Raw genomic sequence first — 19,160 nt, 5'->3', positions numbered from 1 at the left:
CGTCACATCGGCAGTCATTAGTCATGACCGCAGTAAAATTCCACATGACCTTGAGTCACGTAATCTCCTCTTATGCACTCTGGACATGCTTTGGTTGTACCCAACTCATGACCTGAGCTAATGGCCTGGTACTCCGAGCTCTATTGTCTCTCTAACCACTCTGACATCAATGCAAATGGGATCAAATATCACATCCAACACTTATCAAAACAGTATCCTGCTTTTAAAATTCATTTTGCTGTGATAATCAATTTGAAGAAAGAAGTTCAACATTGTTGTTGTTGATGTTGTTGATGTTGTTTCAAAGCTTAACACAACGAAATGGACAGGGGATAAAAAAAATTAAAAAAACATAATTAATTGGGTGGCACATTACCTTTAGCTACACATAATTTCTCACCACCATGCATTTCCATCTCCTCCTCTCTCCCCTTTATTCCTTTATAGAGCATGCAAAAGGGCTGTCAACTGTTTAGTGAAATATGTTTCGTTGCGAAAACATGTTACCGTCGATGTTCCCAAACAGACTTCACTTGGTTTCCCAATTTAAGCACTGGGTAGCTGCAGGAACAGGGTTGGAGAGCCCATGGCATACTGAGTTTCAGAAGCATACCACCCTGCGGCCCACTGATGGCTTGCCTCAAGCTAAGCAAGGTTGGTCCTGGTCAGTCACTCCCTGGATGGGACACCAGATGGTGCTGGAAGTTAAAAAAATATATATATATATATTCCACACGGTAGTGATTGGGGACATTGCCCTGTGTAGGGTGCTGTCTTTCAGATGGGACGTTAAATGGTTGTCTTGACTCTCTGTGGTCACTAAAGATCCCATGGTACTTATCGTAAGAGTAGGGGTGAAATGCCACGTTCAAAACAACTGGGAACTCAAAATAATACAAGGTCAAATCATGACGTCAGTGATATTCAGGTTGGAAAGTCAGAGCTCTAGAAAGAAGAAGTTCCCGAGTTGGTTGACAATTCAAATAGATTTTTACCAGCCGGAGCTAGTTTTTTTCTGAGTTCCCAGTTGTTTTGAAAACACTGAAGTCTGAGATTTATTTTTGAGCGTATGGAACATTTCTGGGATCTTTTACTTCAGCTCATGAAACATGGGACCAACACTTGATATGTTGCGTTCGTAATTTGATTCAGTGTATATTTAATCATTTTGGTCGGGGGCCACCTAGCGGCCGGGGTTCCTAAGCGACCGATTATGCCTGGAATCGGCCCTGCACCCACCATCCTCCACTGATCCAAAGTACTCTGCCAAAGAGAAGAAATGCATCCTTTCTATGTCTGCTGTCAGTGTGTAGCCAGTTTCAATGTTGTCAAAAGATCACACTTTGTACATGTTTGTATAGGCCTAGGATAAACTTTGTAAACATGCATTATGAATTGCATTTAAATAATCCAAGTTTTTTAATACATGGAGATGGATGGTATTTGAATTTAACTCGAGTGGGAGAACTCTGATTGCATCAGTCTTATTTTGCTTTAAGTTTCCGTGTTTTTGTGTTGAGGGACACATTGCAGTCATAAACATTGTAGCCATCTTCCATCTGAGTATGTATTTAGCAGGGACCTCACGACGAGTTCGACGTCACTTTGGCCCAACCCACTGCCGGAAGACTTCTCTTCATTTTCACCAGAGATCAACAACGCATTTAGCTAGCTATGTAACTTCATTCACCATGCCAGAAGTGCACTTTGATTAGGTAACCAAATTGATTCTAATTATTTTACATGTAACATTAGCTAGCCTGGCTTCGATTCAACCAAGAGTTTTTTTTACAGCACAATGTAAAAACTATATTGGTTGAATCGAAGCTATAGTTAGCCTAGCAGCCAGCTGATGAAAGTCAGGCAGTAGGTAACGAATCGCTTTGTCACACGTTATTGTTTTGTTGTCAGCCAGCAGAGAGACGACTACTCCATCACTCGACTGTCCATTCACTTCAGGACTGGCAAAAGAAATCTACCCTGCAAGCTAGCTAACCACAGTATACGGTATGTTGCTCACAATAACAGTGTTTTTGCTTGCTAGCTCATGACGGAAATTAGGCTGTCTCTGCTGTCGAGGTGTAAGGACTCGGTGATGTCATTGAAATCACACTATTGGTTTAGCCTTGACAGAACTGCATCGTTTGTTATGCGCCAGTGATCTTATGACCAGACGCCACAGAGCTCTGATTGTTTTTGTTTGCAATCACATCATTAGGATGGTGCGATGTCCTGGCTGCCTTAAGTTGTCTTAATGCTTGTGTTGGCGTTAGGTTGTCTTATCAGCCTGTTACCATGGTTACTCCATGCTATCAATCTGAAAGACGTCGCTGTAAAAAAAAAAAAAACGTCTCTACAAGCCAGAATGTTGAATACGGTGATATTTAAACGTACTTTATCGGTTGTCCGTGCTGTTGGTCCTTTTGGAGGTAGGAGATAGGGTAACCACAGGAAAGTGTTGTTTACCCGAGTTTTTGCGGCGCGGTTAGGTTCTGTTGCTTGCTTGTGTTTTCCATCTCCTGATGCATTTCACGTGGTGCACAGTATGTAAACAATAGCGGAATGTAACCAAATGTTCTCGACCAAAGCTCTTCCCCTTGCAATCAGCTGATTGTGTGGGAATTTGCCAGATGATCGTGTGGGACACCTTTTGGTGTGTGCTTTGGTTAAACTCGGCTATTGTTGACATTGTGCAAATCGCGTGTGAATTGCGGCAGCATTGAAAATACAAACCGATTTACAGGCCATCATACTGAAAGTAGTGTTAACAACACTACTCTGTGGCTATTTTGGCTCAGATTACCTCCTACATAAGGACAAAATCTGTGGACAACATGAAGTATGTTCAAGGGAAGTTTATATTCTACAGTCTGACTTGTGATGGGACTGTACACAAAAAGTGAGCCTACATGTTAGAGAGGAGAGAGGAGTCTTCCACTCTCTGATTCGTAGAGGCGGGTGGTCAGCCATCACACAACTGAAAGTATTTGAATATGTTTCTTATCCTAATTTATCCCAACTTAAATTTTTCAGTCCCGGGACTCAAGTGAGAGGAGCAACATGCCCAAGGACTCCGACAAACCTGGGGGTGGAGAGGACAGAACTGACTCCTCTGAACAGTCCCATAGTAAGAGAGTCTGGAGAGGCACACCTAGTCCTCACAGAGGGAACACCCCACAATGTGAGTAGCACCTACAGGGTGGGAACTAGATGGTATACAGTTTCAAACATAATTTACTTTTTGTAGCAGTTTAGGAAATGTGGGTTAAGGTTAGGACAATGGTTAGGTTTAGGGTTAAAATTTAAAAAAATCTCCCTGAAACGACAAAAAAATATGATTTTGACAATTTGTGTCTAGCTATAACCCAGCTTCCTTAATGGTTCAAAATCAGGTGTACTATTTGAAGGCTTGAAGTCTAAAACTAAAAGATGTAATTTAAGTATAAGTTGGTCCACATCCCTTTTTAGAGCTACATAACCTGTTGCCATTGCTCCCCTGTTTCACAGCCAGCCCACCAAGATTTGTGTCAGCGGAGGAGCTCATGGAGACGGCGAAAGGTGTGACCAACATGGCCCTGGCCCATGAGATCGTAGTGAATACTGACTTCCAGGTGAAGCCCTCAGAGCCAGCAGAAGGAAGGTGAGCTCAATGGGTAGTCTTATAGAAGTGGCTGTCACTATGTATTCTGATTGCTGTGCCATGCACAATTATAAGACCTGATGTACTGATGCTATCATCCACAATTTTGTAAATATGCTGTTTCGCATTTTGAATTGCCATTTAAATGATTATTCTTGCTATGCTCCCAGTTTGGAAAAAAGGGTGAAGGATATTATGCATAAAGCATTCTGGGACGTTCTAGAGGCACAACTGAGTGAGAACCCGCCATCATATAATCACGCCATCAAACTTCTTGCTGAGATCAAAGAGGTAAGACAGCTGTTGCTAGGCCATAGATGCAGTAAAGAGGTCTACGGACCGCAGACCGTGGGGGATAGAAGAATGACGCCTGATTGGCATACATTCAACAATTCTGATCTAACAAAGTAAATATCCGTCAAGTCCGTCACGATTAATGTACGGTATCAGGCCCAAAGGGTGGTTGCTAAAGTCCGATTTGGATAGATCTTCGCTGCATAACATTTAGTAGTCCCTTTTCAGGTTTAGAAAAAGTGACTGCTAAATGCTAACTCCAGTTCATATGAGCTGGTAGCATAGCTAGCATGGAGAAGTCATAGGGTGGTATTCAAAGTCGTTTTTGAACTGTAACTGCAGTTGATTGGTGACAATGACATGAATATGTTTTGGGGTTGAAGGCCATACAAGCATCAGATTTTTACCTCAAGTGTGAAATTCACATACAGTATAAACAATAGCCTAAATGTAGGCTAATTTTGCTGGAGGGCAATGAGGAGATTCGTGATCTTTCCCCCACGGCATCTTTCTCCCACATGTTTCCATATTTCCTATTCTTATTTCTCGTGTTTGTTTCTTCTTCTAGTGATACATTGTTATTGATTGTTGGGTTTTGAGTTTGCAAGAAAGGCATTTCACTGTACCTGTGCATGTGACATTACAACTTGAAACTTGTTTTGGTCGAATTCCATTGACCTCTTTACCGCATCTGTTTTATCATTCAGAAGAGCAATTTTCATTAAAGGGTCACTCTCTCTACCACTGTAGACTCTGCTGTCCTTTCTGCTTCCGGGTCACGGTCGGTTGAGGGGGCGAATTGAGGAGGTGCTAGACCTCTCTCTGATCCAGCAGCAGGCAGAGAACGGAGCTCTGGACATCAGTAAGCTGGTTGAGTTTGTCATTGGTATGATGGGTTCACTCTGCGCTCCGAGCCGGGACGAGGACATCAGGAAGCTTCGGGAAATCACAGATCTTGTGCCTCTATTAAAGTAAATCGACAGTCAATTCCTTTTAGTGCTGTAATGGGGTTATGTTTTGAATGATATGTTAACATGACACAATTGATGTCTCCCTCTTTTTTGTCATTCTAACATACAGCCTTATTTTGTCATTCTAACATACGGCTTTATTTTGCTAAGATTTGTGCTTGGAATGTCTTCATCCCTGTCACTTTTAAAATGGTCATACTCTCTCTCATAGGGCGATATTTCCAGTGATGGATAAAATGAAACTTGATATGGCCAATTTTGCAGTCAGCAGTATTCGACCCCACCTCCTGCAGCAATCCGTTGAGTACGAACGGAAGAAATTCCAGGAGTTTGTTGAAAAACAACCCAGTAAGGAGGATATCATTAGCGTCTCGCATCACATCACTGGTTGCTTCAGTCATCACTGGTTGAACAAAATCCTACCTAAGCTATGCTGTGCTGGCTCTTACTGTAGATGATGTAACTGTTTGTGGAGTAACATGCAGACTTTTTCAGATGCCTTAGACTTTACTGAGAAGTGGCTTCAAGACTCTGCTAAGTCTGTACTTCATGAAGATCAAGCGGGTGGCGCGGGTGGTTTACCCACTCCTCTCGCTGTGCACAACCATGCTTACCTGTGTCTGCTTAAATGGAACCACGCCTCTGATCCTTTCCCTGAGGTAGGCTTGTCTGTCATACACCTTACACAGGCCCAACAATGGCCTAACAGTGGTAAATAATCCTTAAGTCTATTGATGCACCTGTGTGTCGTAAGTAACATAATCATTATAAAAAAATCCCATTAAAATCCATCAGTTTAAGGTAGAGATATCAGTTTTTTTGGCTGCGCCTGGATCCACTGCATTCGCCAATGTTGGCCTCTGCATCTGCGGTGGAAGGGGGCTGAGTTACAGCGGTATTCAGACCATGAAACAATCCAGATCATCTCACGAAAACATCTGTAGCATCTGAATTGTAACACTTATGTGCCAACTTCTGTCTGTAACGTAGTCCAAACCGTTTGGGCTACAAACTAATATGACCCCATGGGACTCGTCTGAAGGTAACCCATACAAATGAATAGAAGTATGGAGGTTGTTTTGTGCCAACAATAATAAGGGGTTAAGTACTGTATGTAAAAAAAAAAAAAATATTTCCTGAGCTTTCTTATATCTCCTAGATAAAGGACAGACACTTCAAAACCTTATTCCTTATTATTTATTTTTTGACTGTCTCTTTTTTTGGCCATTTATGAATGTTTTTCTTCAATGCGTTACTATGGGCTATAGTAGTAAAGGCCAAATTCAATATTCAAATCTATATTTATTTTTTTATACCTAAAGGGGTCTTAAAATTCCAAATCAAATCATTTTTTTTACATGTTCTCAGACTCTTCTCATGGACCAGGTGCGTTTCCAGGAAATGCAGCAGGACTTGGAGCAGCTGGTTCTGGTGGCGTCTGTGCTGCTCATAGTGTACAACACCACGGGAGAGGCCATCTCAGGCCTGCCAGGCCTTATGGACAGACTGAAGAGGACCATCGGGGTTCTGCTCACAGAGATGCACATGCCGTAAGTACACATTTAAACACACACCGTTGGAATGATCATACACACCCTTGAATATACTCATAACCATGGTCTACGACATTAGGCATAGTGACTACTCTTGTTTGTCATACATTTAAAAAGAAATACATGTATATATTTCACCTTTTTTTAACCAGGTAGGCTAGTTGAAATAACGTAATACCCAGAGCTCTCATTCATTTTATGAATTTATGAACTCGCCCAACTCTTAACTTTGGTCTGAAGGTCTTTCATTGCAGATGAAGCCTTGGCTACCATTGGAGAGAGGATGTGTGTGGAGCTAATTGGACGTCTGTCTGAACATGGATTCTCCCCGTTCTCCACAAACCGGCAGAGCATTCTGAAAGGCCAAATCTCGGCTGTTACTCTCCCAGACAACGCCATCCGCAGGCTTATAGGTAATCTAACCAAATCAAATCAAAATCAAATCAAATGTATTTATATAGCCCTTTGTACATCAGCTGATATCTCAAAGTGCTGTACAGAAACCCAGCCTAAAACCCCAAACAGCAAGCAATGCAGGTGTAGAAGCACGGTGGCTAGGAAAAACTCCCTAGAAAGGCCAATACCTAGGAAGAAACCTAGAGAGGAACCAGGCTATGTGGGGTGGCCAGTCCTCTTCTGGCTGTGCCGGGTGGAGATTATAACAGAACATGGCCAAGATGTTCAAATGTTCATAAATGACCAGCATGGTCGAATAATAATAAGGCAGAACAGTTGAAACTGGAGCAGCAGCACAGTCAGGTGGAAGTTGAAACTGGAGCAGCAGCATGGCCAGGTGGACTGGGGACAGCAAGGAGTAACCATAGTTGAATGTATTTTGCCAATGCCATTCCCCTGAATGAAGTTCTGTGCAAAATATAGTTTGGGTCTGTATCTTCTGTCTATTCTTTGATCATCGTTTACATGTGTGGTCATGCCAATGACATGAGCTGCTTTTGATGATAGCATACCTAGTTTGTTGCTCTACTGTGTCACTTTAACCCTCTGAGCATGAACATTCTTTCCTTACTCAGGCTCCCGCATCCAGACTTACTTACTTGCCTTCCTGGAGTCCAGTCACAGGAGTGCTCCAACCCTGCCAGGGGGCCTAGCTCCAGTCAGCAAAGAGCTGGAAGAGATTGCCATGAAGTTTGGCCGTCTGGTCCACTTCAACAAGTTGGTTTATTCCCCTTTCTACCAAAAGATCCTTCAGGAGATTGTGCAAGAAGGAGAAAGTAATGACACCTAGGCTTTAACACTGAACTCTTAATTAAAATGGGATCACTGTAGGTTATCCATGCTTTCCATTGTATGGCTAAAGATAATGTAATAATGACAGTATTGTACAATGCCAGTATTAATTGATATCAAAATACTTATACAACAAGCGCTGTTGCATTCACATGTTACTTATTTGATGATGGTGTGTCTGTTTCTGGATTGGTACAACAAACACGGGTAAAAAAAAAAGGCATAATACAAAATTGCATGTTTTCTTTTACTTGCATTAAATAAGGAGTTCTGTGATAGCATCTGGAAACTATTTGGTAACTGGCTACTCATGAATTGAATTGCTTAAAAACATATACAACAAGATGTAGAATTTATTCCCAGAAGATAACACTAAAAAGTATTCCTTTAATACACGTTTCCAAAGTGGTCCTTGATGGTAAAGGTGAGAACATAAGAGGACCTTTTGTGTAGAGGCCCTCCTTGTTGGATATTTATTTCCACTGTAAACTGCGATGTATACTGTAAAGCACACATCGCTACCTAGGTTTCCATCCAATTGGTGACAGAGTTTCATGCAAATATTCTAAAATCTGCATAAAACAATATGAGCATTTTCCCACCAGCCATGTGTTCCCATCAGATTGACAGATAAAAGGCCGTGCAACTAAAAATAGCTTTTGCGGTTAAATTCCCATGTACTGAATACATTTTTTTTAGTTAGTTGGGTTTCCAGCGCATTTTCAACTCTACAGATAGTTTTCACAAAGAAAGTGTTGGATTATATAGTGAGTGCCCACTCTGGTATTGGCATTGCTGTTGGCTAGAGCGCATGTATAGTTTACATGAGATTATTAGGACAAAAGAGCGAGATTATTTGATATATGTCAAACAGCAGCCAAGCATCGATGATCATGTCACCAGAATGAGACCCTCAATATTTATTGGAAAGGAGCATCAAGCACATCACCTTGCACTTTCACCACCCTGTGAAGTTCATTATAATTTATTTAATCTGTAGCCTAATAAACTGCATGCTTTCCCTACGAGTCGTAGTGGGAGGACCACAACATGTCATCGTTTGACTCCAAGTTTACTTCGATGTGATGGTTATTATATCAATATTTGCGCATAAAAGTGTTTCCATTGATATCTCTCCCATAATTCATTGTACCAACACAAATCCCACCTTGTCTAGCGTATTTAGTTTTGTCAACATTTGGAAAGTTCACTGGAAAATTGTCTGTTTCCAGAAGACCTGTCATAACATTTTTGTTATCTGACATGTACTTTGCATAAAAAGTTTGGATCGGAACCTGGTTATTGACGGTGATCATGATTGGTGCCTTGCATACCTTCATGTGACCAGCTGTAGATTCATAATTGGTAATTGTTTAAACATGTTACAAAAAACATATGAAAGGACAAAAGGTAATACTGAACCATACAATTAATCAAATGTATTTATAAAGCCCTTTTTACATCAGCAGATGTCAAAGTGCTATACAGAAACCCAGCCTAAAACACCAAACCGCAAGCAATGCAAATGTAGAAGCACGCTGGCAGGAACCTAGGAAGAAACCTAGAGGAACCAGGCTCAAACGGGTGACCAGTCCTCTTCTGGCTGTGCCAGGTGGAGATTATAAGAGTACATAGCTATTAAGGCCAGATTGGTCTTCAGTATGTTGAAATGTTCATAGATGACCAGCTGTGTCAAATAATAATCACAGTGGTTGTAGAGAGGTTGCAACAGTTCAGTACCTCAGGAGTAAATGTCAGTTGGCTTGTCATAGCCAAGCATTCAGCAGTGGTGTTAAGTACTTAGGTTTTTTGGGGGTATCTCTACTATACTATTTATATTTTTGACAACGTTTACTTCACTACATTCCTAAAGAAAATAATGTAATGTACTTTTTTCTCCATATATTTTCCCTGACACCCAAAAGTACTCATTACATTTTGACAGGAAAATGATCCAATTTACGCAAGAGAAGATCCCTGCTCATCCCTACTGCGTCCGATCTGGCGGTCTCACTAAATACATGCTTCATTTGTAAATTATGTCAGTGTCGGAGTGTGCCCAAGGCTATCTGTCTGCTTTGCTTACTATAAGGAATTTGAAATTATTCATAGTTTTACTTTTGATACTTAAGTATATTTAAAACCAATAACTTTAGACTTTTACTCAATTATTATTTTAATGGGTGACTTTCACTTTTACTTGAGTCATTTTATATTAAGGTACCTTTAATTTTACTCAAGCATGACGTTTGAATACTTTTTCCACCACTGGCATTGAGGTTGAGACAGCAGATATGGTCGAGATATGGAGAGCGAGAGAGTCTAAAACACCATGTTTTTACAAGCTCTGTTTGCTTTTTGGCAAACCAGGTTTCCATCCAACCTTTTTACGTGAGTAAAGTACATGTTGGATAAAAAAATGTAATGACAGGCCTGATGGAAACAGCAGATTTGTCTGTAAACTTTTCATATCTCGACAAAACAAAATACGCTAGACAAGAGGTGGGGGATATTTTTGTGTCTAAAACGTATTATATGAGAAATGGCAGTGGAAATGTTTTTATGTGCAAATATTGATATAATAACCATCATATTGGAGTCACGTTATGATCTTTTGTGATCCTCCCACTACGAGTCGGGAAAGCATGCAATTTATTAGTTAGGCTACATAAAATAAAATAAAAATTATACTATTTTATTTCGCCTTTATTTGACAAGGTAGGCCAGTTGAGAACAAGTTCTCATTTACAACTGCGACCTGGCCAAGATAAAGCAAAGCAATGTGACAAACAACAACACAGAGTTACACATGGAAAAACAAACGTACAGTCAATAACGCAATAGAAAAATCTATATACAGTGTGTGCAAATGAGGTAAGATTAGGGAGGTAAGGCAATAAATAGGCCATAGTGGCGAAGGAATTACAATTTAGCAATTAAACACTGGAGTGATAGATGTGCAGAAGATGAATGTGCAAGTAGAGATACTGGGGTGCAAAGGAGCAAAAAAACTATATGGGGATGAGGTAGTTGGATGGGCTATGTACAGGTGCAATGATCTGTGAGCTGCTCTGACAGCTGATGCTTAAAGTTAGTGAGGGAGGTATGAGTCTCCAGCTTCAGTGATTTTTGCAATTCATTCCAATCATTGGCAGCAGACAACTGAAAGGAAAGGTGGCCAAAGGAGTAATAGGCTTTGGGGGTAACCAGTGAAATATACCTGCTGGAGCGCGTGCTACGGGTGGGTGCTGCTATGGTGGGCTGAGATAAGGCGGGGCTTTACCTAGCAGACTTATAGATGACCTGGAGCCAGTGGGTTTGGCGACGAATATGAAGCGAGGGTCAGCCAACGAGAGATACAGGTCTCAGTGGTGTGTAGTATATGGGGCTTTGGTGACAAAACATATGCCACTGTGATAGACTACATCCAATTTGCTGAGTAGAGTATTGGAGGGGCTATTTTGTAAATGACATCGCCAAAGTCAAGGATCGGTAAGATAGTCCGTTTTACAAGGTATGTTTGGCAGCATGAGTGAAGGATGCTTTGTTGTGAAATAGGAAGCCGATTCTAGATTTCATTTTGGATTGGAGACCGATGAAACTTATGAACTTCACTGGGTGGTGAAAGTGCACGGTGATGAGCTTGATGCTCATTTCCAATACCTATCGGGGGTCTTAATTCTGCTGACATGATAATGATGCTTGTCTGCCGTTTGACAAATGAAAATAATATCTCGCTCTTTTGTCCATAATAATCTCATCATGTAGTAGGCTATACCCACACTGTATCTGCGAGTGCGAGCTGTTGGCTAGAGCGCCCATGCACTTGCCAGAATGGGACGTTCGCAATGTTACACAAACATTTTTGTGACAAAACCATCAGTAGGGTTGCAAATGCGATGGAAATGTTTTACTCGCCACTCCGTCATTTGGCAGGGCCATTTATTGGCCACTAGCCAATTGGATGGAAACGTCTGTGGTGGGAAAATGTACATATTGTTTTTAAGAATGTTTGAATATTGGCATTTAAAATCTGTCCCCAATTGGATGGAAACCTAGCTATAGATGCAGATAAAGTTGTGCATGCAAATGTGTATATACTGTAAGAGCTTGATGTTACTGTTTAACTTATTGTTTTCTCAACATCTACTGCATGTCCATCGATCTTTTGACTCATTCCATGCAACATTAACGCTCCTTCAATGCATAGCTGCGGGAAATAGGGGTGCCGAGGGTGCTGCAGCACCCCCTGAAAAAGCTGGGGGAAAAAATTGAGATTAATTCAAATATACACTACCAATGAAAAGTTTGGACACCTACTCATTCAAGGGTTTTTCTTTATTTGTACTATGTTCTACATTGTAGAAATAGAATAGTGAAGACATCAAAACTAACACATGGAATCATGTAGTAACTAAAATAGTGTTAAACAAATCAAAATATATTTTAGATTCTTCAAAGTAGCCACCCTTTGCATTGACAGCTTTGCACACACTTGGCATTCTCTTAACCAGCTTCACCTGGAATGCTTTTCCAGCAATCTTGAAGGAGTTCCCACATATGCTGTGCACTTGTTGGCTGCTTTTCCTTCACTCTGCGGTCCAACTCATCCCAAACCATCTCAATTGGGTTGAGATCGGGTGATTGTGGAGGCCAGGTCATCTGATTCAGCACTCCATCACATTTTTGCAAAAAACTCAAATCTCTTTTTGCCTTGTTATTATGGGTGTATTGTGTGTAGATTGATGAGGGGAAAAACAAAAACAATTTAATCAATTTTAGAATAAGGTTGTAACATAACAAAATGTGGAAAAATAAGTCAAAGGGTCTGAATACTTTGAGTGCACTGTAAGTATTTTCTTTTTTTGTGGCAGGTATCCTAGTGGTTAAGAGTGTTTGGCTAGTAAAAGAAAGGTCCCTGGTTGGAATCCCAAAGCCGACTAGGTGAAACATCTGTTGATTTGCCCTTGATTTGCCCACGTAACCCCAATTGCTACTGTAAGTTTCTCTGGATAAGAGAGTCTGCTAAGTGACTCAAATGTAATGATCAGCTCGTCAAAAATTGAAGGATGCAAACTTGAAACCACTTTTCATGACAATTTAGCCCACGGCGTAAAGCTCCTGGACAGCAGTTGTGAGTAGCCTGATTATCCATTCCATATTGTCCATTTTACTTTGACCTGTCCTGTTTTTAGGATCTGTTTTTTGGCAACTTGTCAGCAATGTTTATTTTTTATTGGGCACCATTTATGTTAGACACATCATGCAGATTTATCAGATCAAATTACATTGTCATACATTTTTATCTCCAGCCTGTAGGCCACAGAAAAGGCCACATACTCTTTCTACCATATTTGATATCTGCTATGATTTATGTCAGATTATTTGTTGTTGTTGGCGGAACGTTGGAGAGTGGCAGTGATGCAGTTGTCCAACAGCACCATGGAGACGCACGCTGGGAATGGACAAGCAACATTTCTTGCACCCCTGCCTTTGACAAAGTGGCCACTGTGTATTACACGGCGGCATCAGCAATCACTTAAAAAGCCCATATGCCACAGGTTGAGAGAAATTGTCATTGTTTTTGGGCAGAATTATGTGAGGTTTTTATGTGTTGTTGAAGGTGTGTCTTGATCAGTTTAGCTCAGAAATTGCCACCTTCAATCTGCCGCCGTAGGTGGCCGCATAATCCTGCCTAATGAGCGGACAGGCCTTGCCTGTATTAGTGGACGGATACAGCAGTCTGTAACATGAGAAGAAATGTTTTTCTCCCAAATTTGCAGCACCCCCACCACCAAACATCTTCCCGTGGCTATGCTTCAATGTATTGTTGCATAAAGTGTTATCACATCAATGTTACTTATTTTGTGTAAGGCTGTAATTACCTATCAGCAATGTTCAGCACCGAACATGAAGCACTCAATAAATCCTGTGAATATTTATTTGTTCTCAGGTTTGTGTTGGTTGTCAAGCCTTTGCTGAATTTAGTTTGCAGCCTTTTTGTGACTTTGATATGATTAGGATCTTCATTAGCCGACGCCAATGGCGACAGCTAGTCTTACTGGCGTCCGACACAAGGGAAAAGACATTAGACAAAATAATACAATTTACATACACTTAAAAACATGAATGTGTGTGTTTGCACGCGAGTGCGTGCCTGCATCTATCAGTTAGCCCATATGCCACTGGTTGAGAGAGATTGTCATTGTTTTTGGGCAGAATTAAGTGTAAACTTCTGACCCACGAACTGTGATACAGTGAATAAGTGAAATAATGTCTGTAAACAATTGATGGAAAAATTACTTGTGTCATGCACAAAGTAGATGTCCTAACCGACATTACCGCTCAAATGTTTTTGGTCACTTAGAAAACCGTTTTCAGCTGTGCTGACATAATTGCATAAGGGTTTTCTAATGATCAATTAGCCTTTTTAAATGATAAACTTGGATTAGCTAACACAACGTGCCATTGGAACACAGGAGTTGCTGATAATGGGCCTCTGTAGATATTACATTCAAAATCAGCCGCTTCTAGCTACAATAGTAATTTACTAAATTAATGTCTACACTATTTCTGATCAATTTAATGCTATTTTAATGGAAAAAGTGCTTTTCTTTAAAAAACAAGGTCATTTCTAAGTGACCCCAAAGAGTAGTATACAAAGTCAAAAGTTTAGACAAACCTACTCATTCAAAGGATTTTCTTTATTTACTATATTGTGGAATAATAGTGAAGACATCAAAACTATGAAATAGCACATATAGAATCATGTAGCAACTAAAAAAAAGTGTTAAATCAGAAATGTTAAATTTGAGTCACCCTTTGCCTTGACAGCACACTTTTGGTATTCTCTCAACCAGCTTCATGAGCGCTTGTTGGCTGCTTTTCCTTCACTCTGCGGTCAAACTCATCCCAAACCATTTAAATTGGGTTGAGGTCAGGCGATTGTGGAGGCCAGGACATCCGATGCAGCACACCATCACTCTCCTTCTTGGTCAAATAGCCCACACACAGCCTAGAGGTGTTTTGGGTCATTGTCCTGGTGAAAAACAAATGATAGTCCCACTAAGCCAAACCAGATGGGATGGTGTATCACTGCAGAATGCTGTGGTAGCCATGCTGGTTAAGTGTGCTTTGAATTCAAAATAAATCACGAGTGTCACCAGGAAAGCACCCCCACACTTCCTCCTCCACCTTGGGAACCACACATGCGGAGATCATCCGTTCAGCTACTCTGCGTCTCACAAAGACAACGGTTGGAACCAAAAATCTCCAATTTGGACTCATCAAACCAAAGGACAGATTTCCGCTGGTCTAATGTCCATTGCTCATGTTTCTTCGCCCAAGCAAGTCTCTTCTTATTGGTGTCCTTTAGTGGTTTCTTTGTAGCAATTCAACCATGAAGGCCTGATTCACGCAGTCTCCTCTGAACAGTTGATATCAGGTTTGAAGGTAAGACCCAGATGCAGATTGTGTCAAAGTAACCATGTTTATTACAACAACAGGCAAACGACAGGTCAAGGCAAGCAGGGGTTGATAATCCAGAGTAGTGGGGCAAAAGGTACAGGACAGCAGTTAGGGTCAGGTCAGGCAGGCAAGGTTCAAAACCACGAGGGTGAGGGGAAAAAAAGAGAGACGGGTGAAAAGCAGGCGCTGAGACAAAACCGTTGGTTGACTTGACAAACAAATCAAACTTGCAGAGACAAACAGAAAACAGGTATAAATACACAGGGGATAATGGGTAAGATGGGCGACAACTGGAGGGGGGTGGAAACAAGCACAAGGACAGGTGAAACAGATCAGTGTGTGACAATTGAGTTGTGTCTGTTACTTGCACTCTGTGAAGCATTTATTTGGACTGCAATTTCTGAGGCTGGTAAATTCTCATGAACTTATCCTCTGCAGCAAAGGTAACTCTTGGTCTTCCTTTCTTGTGGAGGAAAAGTAATTATGGACATTTGTTTTTCTGGGCTTATTGGAGCTGTTCTTGCCATAATATGTACTTAGTCGTTTACCAAATAGGGCTACCTTCTGTATACCACCCCTACCTTTTCACAACACAACTGATTGGCTCAAAGGCATTTAGGAAAGAAATTCCCCAAATTAACTTTTAAGAAGGCACACCAATTAATTGAAATGCATTCCAGGTGACTGCCTCATGAAGCTGGTTGAGAGAATGCCAAGAGTGTGCAAAGCTGTCATTAAGGCAAAGGGTGGCTACTTTGAAGAATCTCCAATACAAAATATATTTATATTTAAAATATAAATATATTTCTACAATGTAGGAAATAGTACAAATAAAGAAAAATCCTTGAATGAGTAGGTGTGTCCAAACTTTTGACTGGTAGTGTATATATATAGATTTCCTTTGCTGAAAAATTACCCTTGTTTTAAACCCCATGCTTTTGGGACTAGCAGAGCCTTCACTGTGGAGTTACATGCAATACACATATCTAGCAGCAGAGGGAAACAATACTCAATATTGAAACAGACATTCAAATCAAGTTTATTCATACATTAAAGTGGCCAGCGCTATCATCTAGGAAAAGGTTAGTGTATTGCTGAGGGGAAATGACAGAAGTGTTATCTTATCATTTGCTGAAACCAAAGGGCATTCTGAGGGCCTGGGAGGGTTATTTGAGAATTTCCCATAATATAACACATGGATAGAATGCTATGGTTAGAATGCAAAAATGTCCTTATCAATATTTTGTTGCATTTTGCACTTAACAAACAAATCCTATTTATGATGTTTTATGTAGTGGGGTCTTCACCTTGCCGTTGAAAATAGATTCAATAGAATTACATTAATTGCATTGGATATTGGAGGTAACTAAAGTTCATTTTGAAATTGATTCTCTAATTAAGCAATAAGCATGAGGGGTGTGGTATATGGCCAATACACCATGGCTGTTCTTAAAAGCACAACGCAATGCAGTTTGCCTGTGTACAGCCATTAGTCGTGGTATATTGGCCATGTACCACAAATCCCTGAGATGCCTTATTGCTATTATAAACTGATTACCAACCTAATTAGGACAGTAAAATCACATTTTTTTTCACCAATGCATGGTCTACGGTCTGTTGTAAACTGGGTGGTTTGTGCTCTGAATGCTGATTGGCTGAAAGCCGTGGTATATCAGACTGTATACCACAGGTATGACAAAACATTTATTTTTACTGCTCTAATTACATTGGTAACCAGTTTATAATAGCAGTAAGGCACCTCAGGTTTGTTATATATGCCCAATATACCATGGCTAAGGGCTGTATCCAGGCACTCTGCATTGCGTTGCCCTAAGAACAGCCCTTAGCCGTGGGTGTAGTACACCCTCTCGAGCTTTATTGCTTAAATATACCACCGTTTTCAGCCAATCAGCATTCCGTGATCAGAACCACCTGATTTATAATTGGATTTAAGAAACTGAGGAAATAAGTCACGTGACTGAGGCTATGGGGACTGTTCATATTTGCTCAAATTTGTCAGTTTTCTTTTTATAAACTTTTTATAAACCATGTTTCATAAATGTTATTTTCTTTATAGATTATAGTTGGTGAAGTTCGTTTTGCTTGGCCCGGTGCCCCGGGTGAGTGGCGATTTCCCTTAAGGACCAATGGAATAGTCTAATATCAGTTCACTCCGCTCCCTTGGGGAACCGGGCCATGCAAAAAGAACTCTGCCAGCGGTTTTGACGATATCGTGCTCAGAAGTCAGCTCGTAATGTGTCGATGGTTGATTTCTCTGGTCTTGCTCTATGACTCTTAAACATTGCACACGCAACGAGGGTGGGGAGACTTTTTCTGCTGGCTTCCAACATAGCTAGTGCTAGTTGATGAAATAACGAGCAAAGTGCTGGAACTGCACGGCCTCTGGGATAACTGGTCCCAACAAAGATTAGAAATATGGGCTTCGTTACCCTTTAAACGAAAACAAGAGCCACTTTTTTTGCGAAACTGGCAGTTATTGACTACGCCGTGGACGAAGACTGGTTTCATTTAACGGTGTAATACGTGAGTTATTTGGAGTTTAAAATGTGTGAGATTGTGGGTTTATCGAAAGCCTCGTTGTCCAGGAGAACAAGATGGCAGCATTGCAGGCATACTGAGCATGGTGTGGGTACTTGTTAAACTCGTTAGCATGTTCAGAGAAGCCCTGCTGACTGTATTCTGTCACTAACTACTGTTAATAAAGATAGCAAATTTTTTGCGTTATGATATATAAACGTTATCAAGCCATTTGTGCGAATTTCAATGCATTTCGTAACTAGTAAATAGCTACTTGTTTAGTTTTACTCAGTTTGACTTCAATGCCTAATGTAGACGTTGGCTAGCTAACGTTAGCAAATCTGTCAAACTAGCTAGCTAGTTGCTAGCCAATAGTTAATGTTAGCAAGACGTTTGTTCGTCAGCATGGGTTGCATTTTTGATTCGTCCATTGGTTTGTATGTACATTTTAATTATCTGATTTTGGGTGATAAAAAAAAAAAATGCCTGCTGGCTAGCCAACGTCATGGAATGGTTAACGTTAACTAACTACATTGTATGGAATAGCAACAGTAACGTTACTGCACACACACTGTCTCTGAGTAGTAATCCACTCGGGGGGAACGAGAAGTCCCAGTCATGTCCTTCCTCTTGTTGTGACATAACGTTAACTGACAAGATGAACGCTTACTTTCACCAGCCATCTAACTTATAAATGTTTTATCCCTCAGACATAGTTAGTTAAAACATTAACTCCCTTATATAATTTATTGGATTTCTGCCTTGGCACTACTAACGTTAGCTAGTTACTTGAAATTACTTAAACTACGTTGTCAACAGGTGACTTATCAACCACCCATACCAGTCCTCAGTTTGCACCCCCACCCATTTGTTGATTACTTACACAGAAAGGTCAGTCAGTCACTAGTGATTCGATTTGACTTAGTTACCAGTGGCCTCTTACAGCAGGCAGCCTTTACAATCCTGAAATGGCGAGGAGTGTAATTCAACACTAGACCAGGGTCTCCTACCAATGATGGGGTATCAAGCCTCTGCGTGTATGGACAGATGGCATTGCAGCTGACACTGTTTTTGTACTTAGCTAGTGTGGTAACTAGTAAGTGTTGGACAAGGTTTATGTAAATAATGATAAAGAGTTAAGACTTGCTATTCTGATTTATATCACTACAGGGTACCCCTGAGTGTGAAGTGAACCTTTTCATTGGGTAATCAGTAGGGATGGGCATTTAATATTATGTTACTATTCATATTACTTTTTGGGGATATTGTCAAGTACAAAATAAAATAGCTACTGACTCTTGAGCAATCAGAATGATATTTGTCAGGGGTCTCCAACAATTTCCAACAGGAGAGCTACTTAAAAAAAGTTTACTTATTGCGAGCTACTCATTTTGATAAATTTTTTCCTTTCAAATAGGCACATTCTTCTCTTCTACTCTCCCTAGCAAC

General features: G+C 40.6%; 2 protein-coding genes across 3 annotated transcripts in view; both read left to right on the top strand.

The window, feature by feature from the left end:
• The first annotated feature begins 1,585 nt into the window (after positions 1-1,585).
• Positions 1,586-13,648, top strand: tcp11l1 (t-complex 11, testis-specific-like 1). 2 transcript variants are annotated; one of them, XM_020481142.2, is made up of 11 exons: positions 1,586-1,715; positions 1,912-2,007; positions 3,034-3,181; positions 3,508-3,640; positions 3,811-3,931; positions 4,685-4,905; positions 5,117-5,253; positions 5,401-5,564; positions 6,274-6,455; positions 6,699-6,871; positions 7,490-13,648. In XM_020481142.2, the coding sequence occupies exons 3-11, from the start codon at positions 3,061-3,063 to the stop codon at positions 7,702-7,704; spliced, it is 1,467 nt and encodes a 488-aa protein (XP_020336731.1). In that variant the 5' UTR covers positions 1,586-1,715; positions 1,912-2,007; positions 3,034-3,060; the 3' UTR covers positions 7,705-13,648. The 2 variants fall into 2 exon arrangements, with proteins under 2 accessions (XP_020336731.1, XP_031678927.1); XM_031823067.1 differs by having other exon boundaries at positions 1,592-1,715; positions 1,916-2,007; positions 7,490-7,987.
• A 3,625-nt stretch (positions 13,649-17,273) lies between these two features.
• The window catches only part of LOC109888902 (homeodomain-interacting protein kinase 3), a 46,704-nt gene continuing 44,817 nt past the window's right edge, over positions 17,274-19,160 (top strand). The window contains exon 1 of the mRNA XM_031823066.1: positions 17,274-17,717. The gene's annotated coding sequence lies outside the window, so the exon portion shown is untranslated. The remainder of the gene's footprint in view (positions 17,718-19,160) is intronic.

This window comes from Oncorhynchus kisutch, linkage group LG4 (genome assembly GCF_002021735.2).
Source record: "Oncorhynchus kisutch isolate 150728-3 linkage group LG4, Okis_V2, whole genome shotgun sequence".
In the NCBI taxonomy this organism is placed as follows: domain Eukaryota; kingdom Metazoa; phylum Chordata; class Actinopteri; order Salmoniformes; family Salmonidae; genus Oncorhynchus; species Oncorhynchus kisutch.
This window is presented reverse-complemented; position numbering and strand designations above follow the sequence as displayed.